Source organism: Desmodus rotundus, chromosome 4 (assembly GCF_022682495.2).
Source record: "Desmodus rotundus isolate HL8 chromosome 4, HLdesRot8A.1, whole genome shotgun sequence".
NCBI classification, from domain to species: domain Eukaryota; kingdom Metazoa; phylum Chordata; class Mammalia; order Chiroptera; family Phyllostomidae; genus Desmodus; species Desmodus rotundus.
In genome coordinates this window covers 36497089-36520671 of record NC_071390.1, presented here as the reverse complement: position 1 = coordinate 36520671, position 23583 = coordinate 36497089, and the positions used below count along the sequence as shown (strand labels likewise).

The 23583-nt window shown below is 42.4% G+C and overlaps 1 protein-coding gene across 4 annotated transcripts in view; it reads left to right on the top strand.

Moving 5' to 3' along the window:
- The window catches only part of FAM13C (family with sequence similarity 13 member C), a 124579-nt gene that overhangs the window by 26634 nt on the left and 74362 nt on the right, over positions 1 to 23583 (top strand). For all 4 annotated transcript variants that reach the window (XM_024561270.4, XM_024561268.3, XM_045196034.3 and 1 more), the window contains one exon: positions 19777 to 19895. In XM_024561270.4, the coding sequence (XP_024417038.2) occupies positions 19777 to 19895 (119 nt within the window). The remainder of the gene's footprint in view (positions 1 to 19776; positions 19896 to 23583) is intronic.

The window sequence follows — 23583 nt, the reverse complement described above, 5'->3', positions numbered from 1 at the left end:
CCTGGAAAAGGCAAGAGAGAGTTCTTGCCCAGAGCCATTGCAGGGAATGTAGCCCTGCTGAAACCTTGATTTTGGACTTCTGGCCTCCACAACTGACAGGTTAAACTTCTGCTGTTTTAAGCCACCAAGTTATGGTAATTTGTTAGAGCAGACCTAGGAAATAATATAAGGGGCTTCCTGAAGTCAGGCTATGTGGGGGCTGGCTCCTCCATGCTCCAGGGGGAACCAGCAAGAGATGGGTGGGGTTGAGGTCCAGGAGGAGGTGGGACCCTAAGCAGACTGGCAGGGCAGAGACCTGTGGGGATAGAGCGTTATGACTGGTATACACTGACTACAGTGGAGTTCAGAGTGGGGACCTGGGGACAGGAATGCGGCAGATGCTTAGAGTAAAACTTCAGAGTGGCATTTGCAGCAAGACAGATCTGTTGCTGTGTTATCTGTGCTGAATGTCCTTTCCTTCAGACAGAGGACAGAGTCAGCCCCAGAGCCTCATAGGGCTGAACCTCAAGGCAGGCACGTTCAGATGGCCTCTTCTGGGGGTGAAGCGAGGGGGTCAAGCAGTTCATTACGTGAAACATTTGGGTAATTGGATGTTTCTTTAGTGGATGTCCACTAAAGTATTCAATATTCTTGCAGTTATTTAGCATCCTGTCAATTAAATATGTTTTTGGAGATGGCGAGTGGATGAGTTGAACCCAGAATCTTTCCTAGGTGTTCTTGTCAACATTGCCGGGGTAGCCCTGCCTCAGACCCTCGCTGTGGTACCTGGAGAGCTATAATCATTATGAAAATATTACTTCTATGGCAATGGCCACTCATAGCCTTGTCTTTCCACTTTATTGAAGAGAATGGATAAGTATAATTGTATACCTTTAAAGTGTTCGACAAGGAGATTTGGTATACACATGCACTGTGGAATGACCCCCAAGATCGAGATAATCCACACACCCGTCAGCACGCACAATTAACTGGTTTGGTGTGTTTGTGCTGACGAGCTTGAAATCTATTCTCAGCAGCTTTCAAGTGTACGGCGCCACATCATTAACTGCACAGCATTGTCTTGAGGGCCTTATACATAATATCTCATGTAATTCTCATAATTACCCTATGAGGGGCTGATACTTTTATTCCCTTTTAACAGATGAGGAAGCTGAAGAGAAGTGAAGTAAGTTGCTCAAGGCTACAAAATTGAATGACTAATTGAATTAGTCATTGTATTAGTAGGTGTTACTTACGGTTGTAGTAAAAATTGGTATGAGGGGTGAATTAACTACATGTGGGTCCCTCAGTCCACAGACCAAAAAAGCTTACCACAGATTTTTAAAAGTGTCTCAGAGTTCTAGGGGGGTACGCCCTGACTGGGCTCAGGAGAAGGAGAGATTGAACCCTCCTCTCGTGTGTAAGGAAGGGATAAGAAGAATTTGTAATTTGTAGTTAAGGAATAAGTTGCAGAGAGGTTTCCTGGCCCTGACTGAGGAGGGATAGGAGGGAGATGGAGATATTTTCATGGTATATCTTTGTCATTAATGGCAGGGCCTTTGCCGGGTCGGGGCTGCGGTTTGGCTGCGGTTTGGCGTGCTGCATATGACTTCCTTCTTTCATGTGGTCTGGGAGAGCTTCCCTTCTGCAGCGGTGCTCGGGGCAGTCCTGTGTGGGTGCGTGCACATGAGCAGAAAGTGGCAAAGTAAGACGATGTCTGTTTTCTGCCACTGGTGTTTCTGTTTGTTTTTAGGCTCCTTAAGGAAGTTGAGGCAGGTTGATGACGAATCCTTTAGGCTTAGTAGCTGCATCAAAGATGGAGATTTGGCTACAAGGTCATTAGAAACCAGATGAAACATATTATCTTAAGGCTTTCTAAAATTACAGATGTTGTTGACAGTTTGTTCTGGATGTTGGTTTTTTTTGACCACGGTTAGGTGGCAAGGTGCAGAGCTTTTGACCTTTAGGGCATGTTTGGAACTAATAGAATGATTCAGGACCCTCTCTCTCTTCCTGTAACAGTGGACACTGAGGGTTTCTCTGCATGAGAGGCCCTGAAACAGCGTAGCTCTGGGCACACAGACTAAGATCTGATGTGTGTGCTTGGGGTGAGTGTGTGACCACTGAGGAGACAGCAACAGGAACCATCAGCGGAGTCCTTATTGTGCACTGGGTGAGAGGCAGCCTCTGTCGTCATTCTGTTTGTACTTGGATCCCGGTGAGGCCCCTAAGGCTGCCTATCTGTGAAACGATGCATAATAGTATCCCCTATTGTTCCAAGGATTAAATGAGATATTCTTATAAAGTACTTACTGTAATATACTGTACCTGGAATATACTAAGAGCTCTATAAATTAGAATGTTAGCTAATTAGTATGGTTATTATATCCTAAAATATGAGGTCTGTCCAGAAAAAGTCTAGCCATTGTTAATATAACAGAAAGGTCTGTGTGACATCAGTGTAACCTGGCAGCAAAGGAGAACATGCTGGAATGCACATTGACGTGTAAACAATGATGACTCCACTGTACTAGTCAGCGGGGGTGGTGGATGCCACTGAGTGAGCATGTGTACTGTGTGGCCGTCACATTCAAGATGACTGAGCAAGTAGAGCAACACACCTGCTTCAAATTTTGCATTAAGCTTGAACATTCCTCTGTGGGAACTATTTGGATGATTCAGAAGGCCGCAGCTATGTGCAACTGGTGATCGGCAGCTTCATCACGACAACACGCCCGCTCATGCATCACATCTGGTACAGTGTTTTTTGGTGAAAAATGAAATCACCCAGTGACTCAGCCTCCCTGCAGCCCCGATTTGGCGCCCTGCAACGCCTGGCTTTTCCCAAAACTAAAATCACCTTTGAAAGGAAAGAGATTTCAGTCTGTCAATGAGATTTAGGAAAATACTATGGGGCAGCCAAGGGTGATTCCAATGAAGGATTTTGCAGAGTGTTTTGAACGGTGTAACAGACCCTGAGAGAACTGTGTGAGGTCCCAAGGTGCTTACTTTGAAGGGGACTGAGGCATCATTGTCCTGTGTACAATCTTTTTTGTATCTTGTATCTTCTTCAATAAATGTCTCTATTTTTCATGTTACATGGCTGGATACCTTCTGTACAGACCTTGTATTGTTATAATGGTAAGTATGGAAAGTTCCTATCCTTCTAGGAAAAGACTGATTGTTCCATGAGCATGGTTACCAGTGTCCATCAGAATCTGTTTTATACCTGTTTAAGCTGATCAATAGCAGCAATCATCCATGCTTCTATAGGGGGTGGATCAGTGACAGCAGCCCCCACACACTGCCAGTACACACGGTTGTAAAGCCAGACAGCTGGCTACAGCTGAACTCTAGCGTGCACGCTTCTGCAAGCCAGCCAGTCAACCACATTGTCACTCCAGCTTCGCTTCTGCACCTACAGGTCAGCTAATGCCTAAACATTCCAGCTTCTGGAAGTTTCCCAGGCCCTGAACTTGAAGAATCTCCAAACCCTATATAAGATAACCTCCCCCAGCTTTGCATGGGGAGAAAGTCTGTTAAAGTGCACCTCTTCCTTGCCTAGCAAGCAACACATTCAGCTTTCTGTTCAGATACTGAGTGCGCACCTCTTCCTTCAACAATGGAAATATGTGGGACGTGCTAAGGGGTCAGAAACATGGGGCTATATGGAAAAGTTCACATGAAGGGTGATTTTTGGTCCAAGTTATGCAATGGAAGTTTTAATTCGAGTAGAGAAAGATCGTAGGGTAGGGACAGGTCTTCTGAGGGAACACACTGAGAGTGAAGACATGAGTGATAATGGCAGTTGAAGGGCTGCCACCTAATTTGTCATCCTTGAACTGCAGGGTGTGCACAGGGTGAGGTGATGGAAACTAGCCTGGAAGAGTTTGTAGGGCCTGGATTATAAGGGCCTTGGATTCCATCTTAGGGAGTTTCCCTGTTCTGGGGCTTCTCAAACATTTTCTGACGTTTGTAGTCTTAACTGCAGAGGCAACAGAACTTTTACCATAAGAGGGATAAACTCCATAGGAGGGAGTTTCTTTGAAATCTCCCTATAGAGGATATTTGTCATTCTACTTTGGCCACCCAGCATCTGAACTCTGTTGTGGTTGGAGAATTTCCCACAGCAGGAAAAACAGCAGAATCTCTTTGTTTCCACTATACAAGCTGAAAATGCCAACTTTTCCAGCCTCCCTTTCAGCTAGGACACGGCCACACCCTGGGGTGGGAGTGGACGTAGAAACAGAGGAGACCCGGCTGTGTGCGGTGGTCGTGGTGCTGACATACACTGTGGAATCTGTGGCTTTCCGTCAATCCCTAGATTCATGTATCCCCAACACTTTAATATTGCTGAAATCAGGGTGCTTCTTACAATCAGTGTTGTGATAGAGTTTGATGAGCAGCATTATCTAATTTTTTTCCTTAAAAAGTAAAATAATAAGATGCAGAATGTTCAGTGATGGCAGAAGTATCCATGTTGGACCAGTTCTGAGCGTAGGTTTGGCCTCACAGCCCCATGTCTCATTCTCCAGAGCTTTCGGTTATTTTGTGAGCTTCCCGATAAATTCATTCTTTGCTTTAATTAGAGTTTGTTTTCAATTGTTTGGAGCTTAGAATCTGACTGGTGTATGCACGTCATCTTTAAAAAGTGTTTAGAGTAAACACTGTAGTTTATTAATATATTTGTTTGAATAGAAAACATTTCTCCCCCTCAGTCTTTTTTTTTAATTCTTATCCGAGGATATTTTTATTGATTGAGAGAGAGAAAAGAGAGAGAGAGGGAGAAAGGAACAGGGATGTACAAGACAAACATCAATCAGGGTGCCTCTCACACGCACCCTGACTGGGGATGGAACCTGCAACCTAGGTATGTGCCCTGACCTGGCAAACTTGCTACCAGTTTTGATATACAGGATGCTCCAAACAACTGAGCCCCCCCAAATTTTCACTTAAATTTGTGTCATTTGATCTTATTGTGTAGAAGGAAACATCCTTTCTAAATAGAGACCCCCTTTGAAGCAAAACCTTTACATATTTTACTTGTGGCTGAAGAGTCTGATAAAAGACTTAGTTAAATAGTCCTAACTACTGTTAATTGGGAAATTAGACATAGAGGTTGTGGAGTCTTTAATAAGACAAGGCATGGCCTCTGAAGGTCTTAGTTTGCGCTAACAGTGTAGATGGAGATCTTTGAAGAGGGAGCTACTATTTTGCACTTCTGTGAGATCTTCCAAAGTCTAGTATCTGGGGTATTGCCAAGAGTACCTAACATCAAAGACTTGGCTTTAACTACTGTTAGAACAGATGAGAAGTTATAAAGCAAGAGAATGTTAGGCATTCACAAGATATCACTATTTTTTATCTTTAAATATCTTAGAATAATTTTTTTCACCAGGATTTACTTTCTTACTGCTGTTAATTTATTTTTAATTTGAGATCGTAGAGTCATAGTATTTTATCTTCTAACTCGTTATAAAATACTTTTTAAAATAAGTTTTTTAAAATTATATTTTATTGATTATGCTATTACAGTTGTCCTGATTTTCCTCCCTCTTCCCCCCTCCCCCCTGCCCCACCCACTTCCTCAGGAAATACCCCCACCCTTGTTCATGTCCAAGGGTCATGCATGTAAATTCTTTGGCTACCATACTTTACATCTCCATGGCTATTCTGTAACTACCTATTTGTACTTCTCAATCCCCTCATCTCTCACCCCATTCTCCCACATCCCACTCCTATCTCTTTTTTTTTAACCTTTGGAATTTTAATTTCTTTTAATTATGATGTGTTTGGGGGTGGGCCTTTTTGTGTCCATCTTCTTTGGGACCCTCTGTGCTTACTAGACTTGTCTATTTCCTTCACCAAATTAGGGAACTTTTCTTTCATTATTTTTTCAAATAGATTTCCAATTTCTTGCTCTTTCTCTTTTCCTTCTGGAACCCATATGAAGTAAATGTTGGATTGCTTAAATTGTCCCACAGGCTGCTTACACTATCCTCATATTTTTGGATTCTCTTTTCTTCTTGTTGTTCTGATTGGTTGATTTTTTTCTTCCTTATGTTCCAAATCACTGATTTGATTCTCGGCTTCATCCACTTTACTTTTATTTCCCTGTAAATTCTTCTTTATTTCAATTAGTGTATCCTTCATTTTGACTGGACCTTTTCTATGCTGTTGAGCTCCTCACTAAGTTCCTTGAGCATCCTTATAACCAATGTTTTGAACTCTGCATCTGATAGATTGCTTGTCTCCATTTCACTTAGCTCTTTTTCTGGAGTTTTGATCTGTTCTTTCCTTTGGGCCAAGTTTCTTTGTCTCCTCATTTTGGCAGCCTCCCTGTGTTTGTTTCTATGTATTAGGTAGAGCTGCTTTGACTCTATGTTTTGGTAGTGTGGCCTAATATAGTAGGTATCCTGTAGGGCCCAGTGGCACAGCCTTCCCTATCACCCAAATGGGGTACTCAAGGTACACCCTTCATGTGGGCTCAGAACACCCTACTCTTATAGTTGAGCCTTGGTTGCTGTTGGCAGATCAATGGGAGGGATTTACCCAGGCCAGTCAGCTGCAAGGACTGGCTATGACCACTTAACCACTACCCTGTGCCCTCTGTAGAGGATCAATGGTTCAGGGGCAGGGTGGTGGTGCTCCAACTTGTCTGTAGCTGTCCACTGGGTGCACTGGCCCTGGGTTTTCCTAGGAGATGTAGGTCAAGATCACCCCCCACCTGTGTTTTGCCTGGGGCCAATGTGCCTGAGTTATAAAGCAACCTGAGATGGCTGTTACTTGTGCTGGGCTTGGAGACTTCCAGGCAAAGCCAAGTTGTGAATCTAGGCTGCTAGTTCCAGGCCTGGGCCTCACTGAGGCCAACTGCTGCTTATTTGACAGGATTTAGGAAGTTGTGAAGCCTGAACCAAGATGAGCCATTTGTATGAAAAAGCAACTTGGGTGGGCCCATAAGTTGGGTGAGGTGGAGTCTCTGGGGATCTCCAAGGTGGGTCAAACAGTGCTAGCCAAGTTGATGGAATCTTAAATATGGCCTCAGTCTGCTGGTTCTGTGGGGGAAAGGCCCAGAAAAGGGACAATGGCCTCTGCTCACCTCGATGCCAGATACCTCAGCCTCCCCCTACATGCCCCTGATGCCCCTCAGGCTGCCATGCCAGTGCCAGAGCCCAGAGAGAGTGAGTCTGAGTAGGTGAGTCCATGCATGGGTTCTTTAAGAGGAACTGTTTGGGTCTCCAGAAGTTTCTTTCACTGACTCATTCCCTGCTGGTTTTTGCAGTCAGTAGTTGTGGGGACTTATCTTCTTGACACTGGAAGCTTAGGCTGGGGAGCTTGGTTTGGGGCTGGGACTCCTTACTCCCAAGCTATCCCTCCTGAATTTTTATCCACCACACATGGATGTGTGACCAGCCCATTCCGCATCTGTGCCCCTCCTACCAGTCTAGATGGACGTAGTTTCTTTAATTCCGTTGTTTTCAGACTTCCATTCAACTCTACATCTGTCTGTTCTGTCAGAGAATCACCTGAGTGATAGTTGTTCTATATTTTATTTGTAATTTTGTGGCGGTTTTGCAGAGGTGAGCCATTTCTGCCTATGCTGCCATCTTGACAAGAAGTCTTTGAAATAAGTTTGATATTATTCCAACTCCAGTTATAAAATACTTTTTGAAATAAGTTTCTGTGAACTTAAAATTTATCTAGCCATTTCTGGTTTCCATTCCTCCTTACACTGCCTACTATAACCTCTCTCAAATGAAAAAAACTCCACAAAATCAGAACCATGTACTTTGAAAATGGGAGAGATCTGATGATTCTACAAAGTCTTTAAAAGGCAAATATTAGAATGACATAGTTCTCCTGTATGTTAACTGTCACAAATGGTGAGAATACTTAGACTTTCCTTAAAGTCCTTAATGATTGGTTCAGTGGAATGAATGGCACATGTCCCTGGTTACTACAGGAACATGTTTACAGCCCAGCGTTGAAAGCTGCAAAACACCCTTGTCTAATGCTGTATTTTGTTTAGTACTTGGATGGAATTCATTGTTCCATAGGAAGACCTAAAGCTTTCATTTCTTCACAATTTGTAAGAAAAGGTCTGGGCTGAGTTGCACATGACCACCTATATGAAATTGTCAGAGATAATAGTAATGTAGAGAGGAGAAGCACTTAAAGCTCCAATTCTTTCCAAGTACTTTGATGCCCTCATTTAAGAACCATACTTGGTAAGTAAGTTATGCTCATGGATGGGAAAGCAGTTTGAAAAGTTTACATACTGCAAATGCAAGCTGCTGTCAGTATTTGGCAGTTTCTTATTAAGTCAGTAAAACAGCTGTTCAGGGCACTTTCCCAGGCCAAACTTGCTTAGCCTCATTTCTGTTACAGAAATGAGCATGCAAGCAATGAGAAACTGCATTTCGGTTAACATATATATATATATATATATATATATATAGTGGTTCCTACTTTCTAGAAATTCAAAGTGGAATTTTCTTTAAATTAGTCCCAATCTTAAGAGGTTTTATGTTGCGGAAGTGTGTGTGCGCGTGTGTGTGGTTAGCTTTCTCAAACCCACAGAAGACTGCTCCTCAGCCTCAGGCACTGGTGCTCGATGGGGAGGTTAGGGCTGACTGCGTGAATCAGCAAATATTTGGTAGAGAGCTGAAGCACTTTGAGAGAGTTAAAAATGCAAGATAAAGACGTTGCCCCCTTGGAGTGCTTATCTTTTAATTTGGGAGACTTCAGACAAAAACACAGATTCTGTGCATACTGCAAAATGAGCCTGCACAGGATTGAACACACACAATGAGAGGAGAGTCCAGACAAGAGAGACAGGACTGTTTTTTTGTATCTGTGACCTCAAGTCATTAGAGGGGATGAGATTTGAAGGGGACCACCTGGGATCCATGCTATATAGTATATATGGTGTGGGCTGCATGGTTTTTTAAAATGAATGAATGAATGAATTAATTAATTTAAGAGAGGGGAATAGAAAGAGAAAGAAAGGGAGAGAAAGCAATGTGTGGTTGCCTGTCACACACCTACTACTGGGTACCTGGCCTACAACCCAGTCATGTGCCCTAGACTGGGAATCAAACTGGCGACGCTTTGGTTCACAGGCTGGCACTCAGTCCACTGAGCCACACCAGCCAGGGCATGCATGTTTGAATTCTCCCAAAATTCATATGTTGAAACCCTAATCTCCAATGTGATGGTGTTTTGAGATGGGGTCTTTGGGAGATGGGTCAGTGCTCTTGAAAGGAGACCAGGAGAGTCCGCGTCCTCTCTCTCCCTGTCAAGGGCAGGAAGGCATGCGTCTGCAAGCCAAAGTGAGGACCCTTGCTAGGAACTGAATTGGTTGGCTCCTTGATCTTGAATTTCTCAGCAACCAGAACGGTGAGAAATAAATCTCTTTTGTTTAAGCCACTCAGTCTATGATATTTGTGTTACAGCAGCCTGAACTGACTAAGATAGGATATATGTAAGATGAGAGTAGGGCAGGCCTCCCTGGAATGAGGAAATTGTACTGAGAGAGCAGTGGGTATGAGCTGAGTGTAGATAAGGGTGAAAAGGGATCTTCTCAGAAGATGTTTGCATCCTGTGGTGCTCTTAGTCTTACTGATTTGATCATCCATTAGTATAGGAGGTAGGAAATGGGGAAGAATCAGTTTTGACTTAGCAAAATCCCTCAACTTCCTTCTTCTCCTCCTCCTCCTCCTCCTTCTCCTCCTTTTTCTTTTTTTGTTTTCCTGAGTAATAATTTGTTTTGCTTGCCACTATAGTCCCACAGCTAGAACTATCCCTGGCACTGTAGAAACTATTTGGTAAATATTTTAATAAGTTACCACCAGGGAACCACAGAGTTTGTTAATAACCAGAATGGGAAGGCCCCTGTTGCCCACTGCTCATTGAGTGTGGAGCTCTCTCTGAGTTGAAGGATCTCTAATTCTCCTTGTGCCTTACATTAGTGGAGAAGCTCGAGGAGCTGGGGTAACTGTTGTAATGGTACTTTTGAATTTTTCTCATGACTGTCTTGGGAATAGAAGAATAATTTGATTCTTGCTAAACTAAATAAAATAAACAAGGGAACTTGTGAAATGAAACATTGAAGGATATTCGAAAGCAAAGAATAACAGACAGTTTAATAATTTCAGAAAATAGCATGGTAGAGATTCCATGGCAACAGGCTCTTCACTTCCTCAGTGAAATGAGTAACAAAACGTGGCTTTCCTGGGAAGGCAATGCTTTACAGTATCAAGACATGGTATTTAAAGTGGCTTAAATCTCAATTCAAAGGGAGATGATTTAAAATATACATTAATATTTAATTTAAATTAAAATCACAGAAATTAGCACTTCTGATTTTTAAAATTATAGTGATCTTTTTACAGTCAAAATAAGGCACTAGCTTCAGAAATAGGCTTGACAAGCAATCCGGCTCAGAAGGGAGTACAGACTTGATGGAGATGATATTTTGCGTTTCCTTCTTGCCTGTGGATTTGACCAAGTACTAGCAGGAAGGCTTGAAAGCTTGTGTTTGCCATATTTATAGTGCTGCCTCCCTGCTGCAGTTGTCCCTTTTGGTCATGATTTTTGAGTCCTTGCTGAAAATTCTATACCTTTTTTAATATTTTTATTTTTTAATTGAATTTATTGGGGTGACATTGGTTAATAAACTTACATAGGTTTCAGGTGAACAATTCTATAACATACCATCTGTACATTGTACTGTGTGTTCCCCATCCCAAGTCAAGTCTCCTTCCATCACCACTTATCCCCCCTTTACCCTCTTCTATGTCCCCCTCTTTCCCTCTGGCTGTCACCGTCCTATTGTCAGTCTATGAGGGTTTTTATTTTTGCTTAATCCCTTTACCTCTTTACATAAATAACATTATATATCTTTACTAAAATTTAACATTAGCAAACTGTAAGAAACAGTGGCACCTATTTTAAAGAACACCGTTTATAACATCTTCAGTCAGAAATCATATAGTTGAGTACACTTATACGATATTTAATATTTCTTTTATTATTTTACCCCAAGTTAATACCCTTCACCATTCTCAAATTAAGACACAAGAAGGGCCAGGCAGTAAGCTTCCTCTGCATTTTCTCCCCATCTCTCTCTTGGTCGTCTTTGCAATCTCCTTTCTATCTGCCTGTCTCTTAAATATTTTTAAAATAAAGTATTTTTGTTTTAAATTATGCAAACAATACATATCCATTAAACAATTCAAGCAGTAGAGTGGTTTATAAATTAACATGTCTTACGAAAAGTAAGTTCACAATCACACACACGCACACATGGACATACACATATTTGGTGTTCCCTTTCACCCCTCTGCATGGGTTCTTACTATGTATACTATGTTGCAGCTTGATTTTTTAAGTTAACAGTATGTCATCAGTCCATAAATATTGGTGTTTCTCAGTGTTCTCTTCCATGTTTGCTTTTGTCTCCCTGCCCTCTCTGAATGGTGAGACACCACTAGCAGTTTTAGTCACCCTCGTGCTCATTCTCACATATTCCCAGCCCTGGTCTGGCGCTGGGACCCCAGCTCACCTGTTTATCATTGCGTACTTGGGTGCCACAGGGGCACTCATGCTTACCTCTCCCCAAATACTCTTTCTCTCATTTCTGTCTCAGGGGGCAGCAATGTTATTCATCCCATTTTCCCACCTATGGAGTTGATGTCATCTTCAGTTCTTCCCATTCAACCACATCGTGTCAATCACCAGGTCTACTGTTTCTACTTCTTTAATATCTTTTAAACCAATCAGTTTTTCTCCATTGCAACACCTCTGCAATGCCAATCACCTCTTGCTTGGGGGGGGGCTCTAATTACCTAACTGCCCTCCCTCCTTTTACTTCCCCTCCTTACCTTCTAATCTAATTGCCTCAGAGGACTCCAATGATCTTTCTCCTGTGCAAATCTAAATATGTCTTACTTATAATATTCAGTGACTTGCTGTTGCCTTCAGAATAAAGCTGAAACTTTTAAAGACTTACAGGGTTCATATGTCTGGCCTCTGGCTGTGCCTGGCCTGACTCGTTGGTCACCATCCCCAACTATGCTCAACTCTAACCCAAACACAGTCAACCAGTGTGAGTTCCTCACCCATGCCATGCTCTCTCACTTACACACATTTGCCTTCGTACATTCTGTCTCCTCATCTCTCTGCTTCATCCTTTAGGCCACTTCAGTGATGTTTCTCCTACCAGCTGAGTCTGGCGTCATTCCTATATATTCCCGGAGTATCCCACACTTAACTTTCTCCTGTTGTAGCATTGATCACACTATATTGTAATTGCCTGTGTTTGGTTTGTGTCACCCCAGTCCCTCTCTAGCACTGCCACCATTGCCGCTACTAGAGTGTGAGCTCCCTGAGGGCAGGTACCAGGAAGAGCATAGAATGTAGCACCTGATAGGAACCACATGTTTGAATGATGAATGGGTGGAGTCAGAAACCCAAAAAGCTGAAGGGATGGCTTGATCCAGAATCCTTAGAGTTAAGTTGGGTAAGTCGGAATCTCCGTGTACCTTCAGGGATAAGCTGGTTCAAAGGTCAGAATAAACACTTTCCATGGCCTGAGCATGGCAGTTCAGGATACCACTGCTCTAGCAGGGGTGTCAAACTCATTTTCACTGGGGGCCATGTCAGCCTCGCGGTTGCATTCAAAGGGCCAAATGTAATTTTAGGACTATATAAGTGTAACTACTCCTTAACAGTTAAGTGAGAGCTCGGTGCTGCCACGGGGTAGAAACAAGGAGGAGGGCTGGATTCAGCCCATGGGCCTTGTGTTTGCCACCTGTGCTCTAGAGGGTAGAGCAAAGTAATCGTAATTTATCTGCCTTCTGCTTTCCTTTGAGCTTCGTCCTGTTTGGGGTCTTCTGTAGACTCTGCAAGACATTAAATTTGAGTGAGCAGGAGAGCTGTAGGCTTGTGCAAGTCCTGAGTTCTCAGTGGGGCAGAAGCAGAAATGTGAGAATTCTTGGAGTGAGGGACTTAGACGTTATGTAGTCCTAACACCCAGGTGGCTAATCTTGCCTCTCTCACCGCTGGTTAGCCCTTCCCCTCCCCGCCTGCCTCCAACTGCCAGTTAGTGCAGGCTCATTGCAGGAAGACCTTCCTTCTTGGTGAGTTGCTCTCACTTTGGAGTCTCTATGGCCTTTATCCACATGCTACAGAGAAGAAAAACAGTAAGTACCATTGAGAACCCACATGTCTTGTGACTCCTTTTAAAAAAATTTTATCAGTTTTAGGGAAAGCGGGAGGGAGAGAGAGTACATTGACTTGTTTCACTTACTTGTGCATTCATTGGTTGGTTCTTGTATGTGACCTGACTGGGCATTGAACTCACAGCTTTGTCTTGTCCAGACGGTGTTCTAACCAACTGACCTAGCCAGCTGGTCAGGGCTCCCCAGCTGTTACATTTTGTTAAGTGTGACTGTGTTTATGCTGATTTGCACAGGATACTTCTCAGCTCTATAGTGATAAAGTTAATCTATATATCAGGACCCAGAAAATGGAGGCCGCCCCAGGGCCCAGCCTACATCACCAGTCTAAACCTAGGTCAGCTTGTGCTGACTGCACACCCCTGTCAAGGAAATTTAACATACGCCAATCACCACTCTCCAACTCAGCTTCAGCTGGTTTACCTTACCCTAGAGAATAGGACCCACTAGCTTTATAAGGAAGTCCCTGGCCACCCAGCCAATCAGGCCCTGTTTCTGTGCCACCACTTCTAAATAAAACTCATCCTTGCCCAATGTCCCTCGGGAGGAGTGCTCTTCTGCGTGTGTGGGCCTGTACTCCCCCAATCCATGGATTGTTTTCCCTTGAAAAAGGACATCAAACTCATTACTGAATTGTTTCAGTTTTGTCATTTGACCATTTGGCAATGACAGGGGACCCAGAGACAGCTGCTGAGGATTCCGGGGATGGCTTCTAGATGCAGGTGAAGGTGCCTGTGGAGCCTTTTGGTTCGCTGCCCCTTTGGCCACCTCCGGGATCTCTGGTAAGCTTCTCTTGGATGGAGCTCCACTTGTGTTTTGTCTGAGCTCTTCGAGTTTGTTTGTTCTAATCCTTTTGGGGGGAAAATTGGGGTGTGAGAGACTACCGATTTTTCAAAGGGTGGAAATTGAAGTGTGAGAGACTCCAGAAATCCCCAAATCCCTTCGGAAGAGCACTCCACTGTACTTCCTCCAATCCATGGATTGAATTCCCTTGAATAAAGGGCATCAAACTTGTTGCTAAATTTTTAGTGTTGTCATTTGATGATAGTAAACTTGGGATATTGAAACATACAAAGAACTCTCAACTTGGATTTTAAGATTGGGAGTTAGGATCTGGCTTCTCTAGCTGCTTGAGTGATACAGCGTAGCCCTATTTTATGCAATTTTGAATTAAATATTGACTATTAACTAAATATTGACTATAAAGTATTAAATTTCTCAATGCAAACAATTTGAAAAAATGCAGTCCCCTTATAAGACTTGCATAATTTCTAAGCTCCTCAGGTTTGCTGAATAATAAACTGTTTATTTTATTGAAATATTTCCACTTTAGCAAGGAAAAAGAAATACCCAATATCTTCTGTCATGGAAGTGATCTTAAAATACATAAATCTCAGTCAGATTTTGCAGGGTCTTCAGGAAGGCATCTCTTGCATAAAAAACAATCTCTTTGGCCTAGGTAAGTCCACTGTCTTGTCTTCACTTGTTGATTCTCCCTGGGAAAAACTGGTAAAAAGGAGAATCCACCTTGTAGTTTCACATGAGGAAATAATAGGTTAAAGGTGCCTGGTTTAGTGCCTGATATTGATCAGGCAGTCAGTGAATGTTATTTGATTTGGAAACTGGATAGGATAAACACCACCATTTGAATGTCTATTTTCTACTAGAAGTGCTTATGACTGTAAGCAGTAAGTTGGGGGATATCTCAGTATCACAGATAAGGAAATAGGATCAGAGGAGATCCTATTTGTGGATATGTGTGGGTTTTATTTCTGTGTTGAAATAGTGACTTCAAGGTAAGCAGACAGCATTTAAAAAATAGATCTGAAGAAACATTTCTCTTGGTTTCTTTTTCTTAAAGGACCAGAACATATTAAATACAGGCATTACTTGTTATATTGTGCTTAGCTTTATGGTGCTTCACAGATGTTGCACCTTTTTTGCAAATTGAAGGCAGGACCTTCCACCAGCAAAAACGTTATGAGTTGCTTTATTGCAGCGGTTTGGAGCTGAACCTGTGATATTTCAAGGTATGTCTGTAATAATCAGACACACAATTTAAAAAGAAAGTTTAACTCAGTTTTGCCAGGGCCTCCTTTCTTACAATTATTAAATGAATGTGATAATCCAGTAGTTATTTTAATCAGGAGTAAAGGCCTTCAATATTCCCAAATTCAAAAGGACTTTAAGTCACTTTTACAGACATATGCTGATTTAAGGTAAAAAGAACACTAGGGTGATGTAGGAAAACAGATTTATAACCCTTGCCCTTGTTTGTTCTAAGAGCTGAATATATATGCTTTTCTCAACTATGGAGACACCAGATGCATTAATCATATAGTAATTGAAGCTCTTGGGAAGAAACATGCTCTCATAAATGCAAGCTATTGTTATTAGCAGTGGAGTGATTAGTTATAAAGCTATTTAAAAATTTAAGTCAGTTGAAGAAAAGATTTTATCAGTTTTGGAATAAAATGAACACAGATAAAGCTCAAGGTGAGAAGATGAAAAAAGTTAATGTTTTGTTTGACCACATTTTGGAAGAAAGATTTTAAGGATGCATTTGTCCTTGAGGCCCAAGGGTAGCATTCTGATTTGGACAAGCTAGAGAAGATGGTCAAGGACTGGGATTAAGATGGAAAATTCTTTTCTTTCTCTGGGTCTTGCATGTGTATAGACTGGGGAACTTAAAAGGGCCTGAAGGCAGTGGCCACGCAGTTGCATCAAAACTAGATTCTCTCAAGTTCTACAAGAGACAACTGAACTCACTGAAAAGGACAAAATCTATTTCTCCACTTCTGCTTAGGGGCAGCTAATTTTCCCTTAACTTAGCTGGGGGGTTTGAACCTCTCAGCATAATAGATAGACAGCTTCTCTCTTTTCATCATGTATACTATCCGAACCTCTGCTTATGAATCAAACAATAACCCAGTAACATTTGTTTTGTGGACTGCTTCCTTATGAAGCATCTCCAAGCTTAGTCAGTTTGATTGCTCCTGCATATAGCAGCGAACCAGCAAATCCGTGAGGCTGGGCTTGGGGCACATGGGAACTGAGGCAAAGGCTGAAGGAGGATGGCCGGGAGCAGGGAAAGATGTAGGATGACTGCTCTTACAGGCACCCACCCAGGCTCACCCGGCCAGGTGGCAGGAGGAGAGGATCTTGGCTTCTCCTTTCCTAGTTCCCCTTGGTCAGCTGGGACCTGTCCATTTGATAAATGCATTAACACAGAAGTAAGCAAGTTTGAGTCTTCCTCTTACACTTTAGTCTCTGTCAAACAGTAGACTTTAAAAGCCCTTTGAGGGCAGGGATGTCTTATTCACTATATAACCCCCTTAACTATCTACATCCTTGGTGTGTTAGAGATGACTTTTTTTTAAGTAAAAATATATCTTAATTATTTCAAGATAAACACTCTGCTTTAATGTTCTAGAATTTTTGATGAGCTGCGTGTTACAGCAGATTCTGAACAAAGATGTAATGAAGCCTAAATGGGCAAAGGTAATCAAATACTTTCCTTATATCTTCTCCAGATGTTGTCACCGTGGGGTGGGAGGTAGGGAGAGTGTGTTAACTCTCACTCACCTGCAAGTACATTGTGTACCGCAAGGGCTTTCTTCGGCAGTCCTAGTTCACCAGGTCGCTGGCCAGGTGGCGGGGTCTAACTGGAGCAGAGATGTGAGCTCACCAAGAGGGAGAGCCCTGCTTTCTCAGGTGTCTGGCTAAATCACTGTTATAGAAACAGATAAATATGTTTATTATTCTCATTTTGTAATTTGTCCTTTACATCCTTATAAATGTAACTGGCAACACAATACCCTTGAAAGCTACTGTTCTATTAATTCAATAAGTATGGTATTCCCTTACTGTTGGCCCACCTCCTTTGAGGGAAAGCATAAAATTATTCTTACAACAGGGACAAACAAGGATGGTGGCTCACTCCCCTATTTTCTATCAGGTTATTGAGTCTTCCAGATTAGACTGTTGACGTTGCTTTTCCCTGTGCGTCTCCTGGATGAGACAGCTTTGTGTCTCTCACAGCACCGTGCTGGCTGTGGGGCGTGCTATGTGGTTTCTTGATGTGAACACACATTTTTTCATACTTTCACTTTTCTCATAGCTGACTACACCTCAGAATTGATGGATGCATTTAATGTGGCATTATTTTTTTCATTAAAAGCCATTATTTAATCAAAATGATGGTGGGTTTTTTTTTTATTATCGATGGTATTTTAGAATACAGGAAAGGTTAACTATCACTGTATAATAAATCACCCTAAAACTCAAAATAACAGTCATCCTTTATTACCTCTCCTGGTTTCTGTGAATCAGGATTCACTGAGGGCACAAAGGGAGGTCTTGTCTGGGCTCTGTGCCATCTGGGGCTTCACCGGGAGGATACGTAGCCTCCAAATTAGAATCATCTGAAGGCTCACTGATTCCTAGGTGAGCTTTGCTGGGGCTATTAATTGACACAGGAATAGTCCATGAAAAGATAAGGAGAGGAAGGGACTAAACTTAAAATATCTACTTATTTATTTTTTTATGAATGCAAGAGCTTTCAAACTCATAGGAGCTTTGAAGGAAGAGCCCATTTGGCATTTTCTGAGAGAGGCTGAACTGGGGTTCTGATCTCAGGGGGGCTTGGAGAACAGTACTTTGGAGGCTGACCTAACATGTTGTCACTGCAAAGGGCAGCATTACAATGAAGCCTAGATTTTTGCATCAGGGTCTACTCTGTTGGTGAGTATTCAGGATGACTTATACCAAACTCCTTACTTCTTCCACAAGTTTCCAGACCTCCTCTACGTTTTCAGTTGTAGGTGGGCGGAAGCAGCATAGCTGGCAGTGCCATGCCTTCCTCCTCTTGAATCAGGGACTTGATTGTCAGCGGTCCCCAAACACTCCTCGGTCACCCATGCTAGGGAATGTTCTCTTCCCGCCATGCTCCGAGGTCTCTGGCTTGAGCAGATGAAGGCAGCACTTTCTCCAGAGCCCCTCTTATTAATCTCTGAAATACATAGAAAAACCTGGGGGAGCCCAGGAGTTTGTGGCCTCTGGCACTTCTCAACCTCCTGTGGGTTCAAAGGATTAGATAAAATACTGTCTTTGAAAATTTAAACAAAAAAAAAATGAAAAAAACAACAAACAACCAAAACATACTACTGTTTTCTAAAAGGCTAAGGTTTTAACAACATGGTAATTTTTTGTTAAAACACTTTAGAAATTAAATGGGCCATTTCTTTAGGCCTACATGTATTAAGGCTTCTAAATATGATGTTTAAAATAATATTATTTGTCTAGAAACCTGAAGTAAGCATTCCACCACAAAAATAGGTTTTATTTTGCTGAAATCATCCTTAACACTAGTTTCAGAACATTGAACTTCAAGGGGATTTTATAAAAGGATTAATATCATCATCAAGAGCTCCCATCTACTGTATGCCTCCAGTTGGCAGGAAATGAACAGGGTTCAAATAAGGTTTTACTTAACAACCTGTGAGGTTGGCATATCACCCCCATTTTACAGATAAGCAAACTAAGGCCTACTTAGCAAGTAGCAAGCAGAGTTTATCTCACTTGAAATCTGTTGTTTGGGGCTGGCCAATATTTGGGAAGCTGTAGAATTTTTCACAGCAGCTACTACGTCTAGGGAACTAGTGTCTACAAATAGAACCCTTTCACATGAAACTGGGACATGGCTCAGAGACTACAGTGGTCCAACTGCTGAACATATATAGAGCTTTCGTTTCTGGCGTGTGTATCCTGGTATTGAATCTGCACTCATTTTAGCTTGGTTGTGTTTATGATATTCTCTAGAGAGTTTAGCATCATGGGCTTTTGTGAATTAGTAGATTACATCATGGGATGACCAATGTAGCAATGTCTTTGGATGCAATGTAGCTAATGGTGTGTGTGTGTGAGAGAGAGGGTGGGGGGGGCAGAAAGAAAAGGAGAGATCAATCGAGATATGAAACATGTTTGGGATTTGGAAATTATAAAAATGATTTCAGATTAATTTAAATCTTCCTTATTGCAGGAATAATGTATCTTTATTGTAAAAATTGTAGGTGAATTTCCCCCATCCATAAAAAAAAAAAGCCATCTTATAGTCATTCACTGTTAAGATTTTGGTTCACATTATCCCAAGCTCTGTGTGTGTATGTGTGACCATTCATTCATTTATTTGTTTTTGCGAAAATGATCCCATACCAAAAATGTTCTAGAAATTATATTTTTAGACTTATTCATTAAATATGCTTTTATAACATCATTTTTAATATAGTCAGATTTTTGTGATATGGCTATATCATATCTTTTGAACACGAGGTTTTTTTATTATTTATTTTTCTTTCTTCTGTTATCTTGCAGCAGCTGACAGATAGAAAAAGGCTTTTTAAATTTCAGGGCACTCCTTGGCCCTCCCCCCACTGCCGTATGGTAGAGTGTGCTGTGTATTGCTGCTCCACTGCCCCGGGACCTACCCGCCAGCAAAGAACGCTGTGAAACTGATGGCTGCTGACAGCTCATCTGCTTTTGCTGTTTCTTCTTACAGGAGACAGAGCATGTGGCGCCCAGCCAGTCGGAATGTCGGGGGAGAGCAGGAACGCCAGCTCATGAGAGTCCACAAAACCACCCATTCAGGAGCCAGGAACCAGTGTGGCTTCAACCAAGGTGGGCCTTTGGTGTGCCTGGGGTTCCTTCCCTTGTGCTTGTCACACCCACACAAGAATCTAGGTGTTGCGATGTTTGTTGGCATTCCTTGTAGCCTGAGAATCTGCTTAATGGGGCCTAGGAATATCATTGAGTCTGAGTTTAAGAGAGATGTAAATAACCTACTGTCTCATCTTTAGTTTGAAGATTACCAGCCTTAAGTCTCAGAGAAGTAGGGATAATCCTGCCCTTGGAGAGAAATGATGATTAGGTTTTCCTCCGCAATAATGATAGTGATGACAGCGTAGACATCAGCCAGTTGCTTTTTACGTATAATATTACACAGCCTTCACCACATCCTCATAGCCCCATTTTATGGAGGAGAAACCCGAGGCTGGGAGGCATTGAAGCATTTGCCTGATGTTGCACAAGTGAAATAAACTGAGCCAGAATCTGAACCTACAAATGTCTGTCTATGGCATAGCAGGTGTGGCTTCTGTGCCCATCCAAGAGGTGTCCTGAGGCCCCGAAGTAGCCCAGGCTGGAGACAGCCGTGAGCTGAGGGCAAGGGTGTGGGTAAAACGCTGTCTGCAGCAAGGTTGGCAGGGCGCTCTGATGCGAGTCTGGCATTGCAGCTGTCTATGGAAAGTCTCTGCTGGAAATAAACAGAAGGAAGAATTCAACCGGTAGTTGTGTCAGCTGTCTTTGTAGGATCGTGTGTACAGTGTAATTGTAGCCCTGACTCAGTGGAAAGGGAGTTCTGTGCTTCTGAGCATGACCTTTAGAAATTTTTCTCTAAGGTTGCAGAGTCTACATCAATCAACAACTACAGAGGAGACTGTGCTATGTAATTGTGCTTTAAAATATCCAATGTCCTAAATTTAGAGTCACAGAATTCCAAGGGGCTAGAGGGGACCCCGAAGTGAGATAATCCACTAACCAATTGGATTTATGGGCACAATTTATCACCCTCTTCACAAGTTGCCATCGCTTGTCTATTCTTACTTGACCTCTAGTGGGGTAAGATTCAACCTTGTTATTTCTCTGACGATCAGGACATTCTCTTTACTATTTGAGGCTTTATTGTAATAAAGCTATTTTAGGCTGACTAGAGCCAATTTAGGCAGTGACCCTATCTCCCCCGACCAGACTGGTGACTGCCCCTCTCAGTGTGAATGAGGCCAACTATATTCCCATGCACATTTCAAAAAAAGTAAAAACAAACAAACAAACAAAAAACAAAACAAAAGCAAAGAACAAAACTAAATCATTCTTTCTTTTTTTAATTCATACCTGAGGATGTGTTTATTGATTTTAGAGAAAAAAGAATTTCTAGCAGCATTCTAGAAATTCCACGCACCAGGTTTGGCAATCACAGGATCTGGTGTCAAGGTGCCTGCCCATCAGGAACCATGTTAGGCCAGTTATGTTTGTAATTATTAGATTCAGTATTTAGACTAGGGTGGTAGCCTTTAAGCTACAGTTATTTGTCACAACCATGGTGGTGTCACCCAAGGACATCCTAATGGTACTTGAAAAAAATCTCAAAATATTACAGGAATTATGAAACTCGATGAATTGGTGAAATGAGATCTGAGGCTAAAAACAACTTTGAGTCAGGTAGCTCACATTCCTGATAACCTTGGTCTTCCGTTTTACGTCAGCATATGGCCAGGTTCAGGCATAGCATGCCCAATAAGATCTTGATAGAGACATGATACTGTAACAGAACACGTGTGACTTAGGTCTGGCTCAAGGTAGGGAAAGAAACCAGAGTAAATCTCAGCAGGTGTAAAATGCCACCTTCTTGGGGATGGGGAGAGAATGTGATTAGTAATAAACAATTTGAGAAAGGGAAGAAGCATCGTTCTGTAGCAAGGAGCAGCCAAGTGAGTGACAAACATCTCACGTTTCATTTAAGTGAGACTTGAAGGATTAGTCTTCAGGGAATGAGTCCATCCCTGCAGAAGTGGGGTTTTGGAGCTGGGTTATGGTGTCGGCATTGATTTTTCCATACATGCCAAGTAGAACCAGCATCATAGTTTCAGCTCCCAGAGCGTTAGTATCTTCAGCTCTTTCTAGCACAAGGAGCCTTTAACTCTGTCTGTGGATGAGCTTCCAGGAGGACTATGAATGTTTTTGCCAAAGTTTGAATATATGTATACTGGTTTTCAGAATCCACTGAAATGAAATGAGCACAAACCTGTGGCTTAAAAAAAACACTGATGTATAATCTTACACTTCTATAGTCTAGACCTCCAACATGCATGTCACTGGGCTGAAGAGTCCAGGTTTGAGCAGGCCTGCGTTCTTTCTGGAGGCTCTAGGGGAGAATTAGTCCATTTCTGTGCCTTTTTCAGTTTTCAGAGGCTGCTTGCATTGCTTGGCTCACAGCCTCTGCTCCATTTTTAAAGCTAGCAACATAGTATCTCTCCGAACATGACTGGGAAAGATTTTCTGATTTTTAAGGATTCATGAGATTGGGCCGAATCACTTAATCCATGCTCATCTCCACACCTCAAGGTCCTTATTTAATCATATCTGTAAAACCTTTTTTGTCATATGAGGTAACATAGGGAGGGAGCCAGGGATGCGGACCTGGACATCTTCAGGGGACCAGTACCCTGCCAACTACATATATGTTTGTTTTTCCGGGGAAGCAGGGGTGTCCTACCCATGGCCCGAGGGTAGCATGCGGCCCAGGATGGCTATGAATGTGGCCCAACACAAAATCGTAAATTTACTTAAAACCTTTTTATTTTGCTCATAAGTTTACCTTAGTATTTGTGTATTTAATGTGTGGCCCAAGACAACGCTGCTTCTTCCAGTGTGGGCCGGAGATGCCAAAAGTTTGGACATCCCTATCAGCATCTCAAATGGCACTCATCATCCCCAAAAAGGTTTAGAATGACTGTCCTAGCCTCCTCTTCCTCCAAGTTTGCTTCCTCTTCTGCATTTCCACAGAACCATCCTCACCTGCACTGCTGCCCCTCGGTCCTCTTTCTCTGCATCCCTCCTACTCACCACGCCCTCCTCCCCCCTTTGTTACCTTCCTTGGCAGTACAGTGTTCGACCTCAGAGGTCCTAAACTTAGTGTCCTGTAGGTATATCTAGGGTGAAAATATATTTGGCTTGTAGAGTGTTTTATAATATTCTAATTCAATATTTAAAAATCAGGTTTTACAGACTTGGCATTCTCTTGAAAAACCTGAAGATGAGATAGCCCAGAGCCTCCATTCCTACAAGGCAACAATTAGTTGGAACCAAGGATCTGCGCTCTATGTTTTCACAGTTCCCACCCAAATCTGCCCATTTATTTATGCTCTTTGCCCCGCTCCTACAGGTATTTGGTTTATAATACTTGCCTCAATCCTTTTCTTCTGAGCAACTGCTCCTCCTGGGGACTCTAGCTGCTGGGAGCTGAGCCCTAATAAGGTGATGGCTGATGCTGTCTTAATGCCCCCTTTTCCAAGATGGTGTGTGTACATTTTAACTTGGATTTTCAGTACATCTGAGTGGAGGGGCTGTATAGTACACTACTCTGGCATGCTCCTCACCACCTGGAGCTTTTCAAAACATGTGTAATTCCAGAACTGCATTTAGTTAGAATAAGAGTGAAAACTTAGCAATCATTTACTACAACCTTCTCATTTTCTAGTTTGATGCCCAGTGAGGCTGTGATTCGCTTAAGCCTTCACTGCCTTTGTAA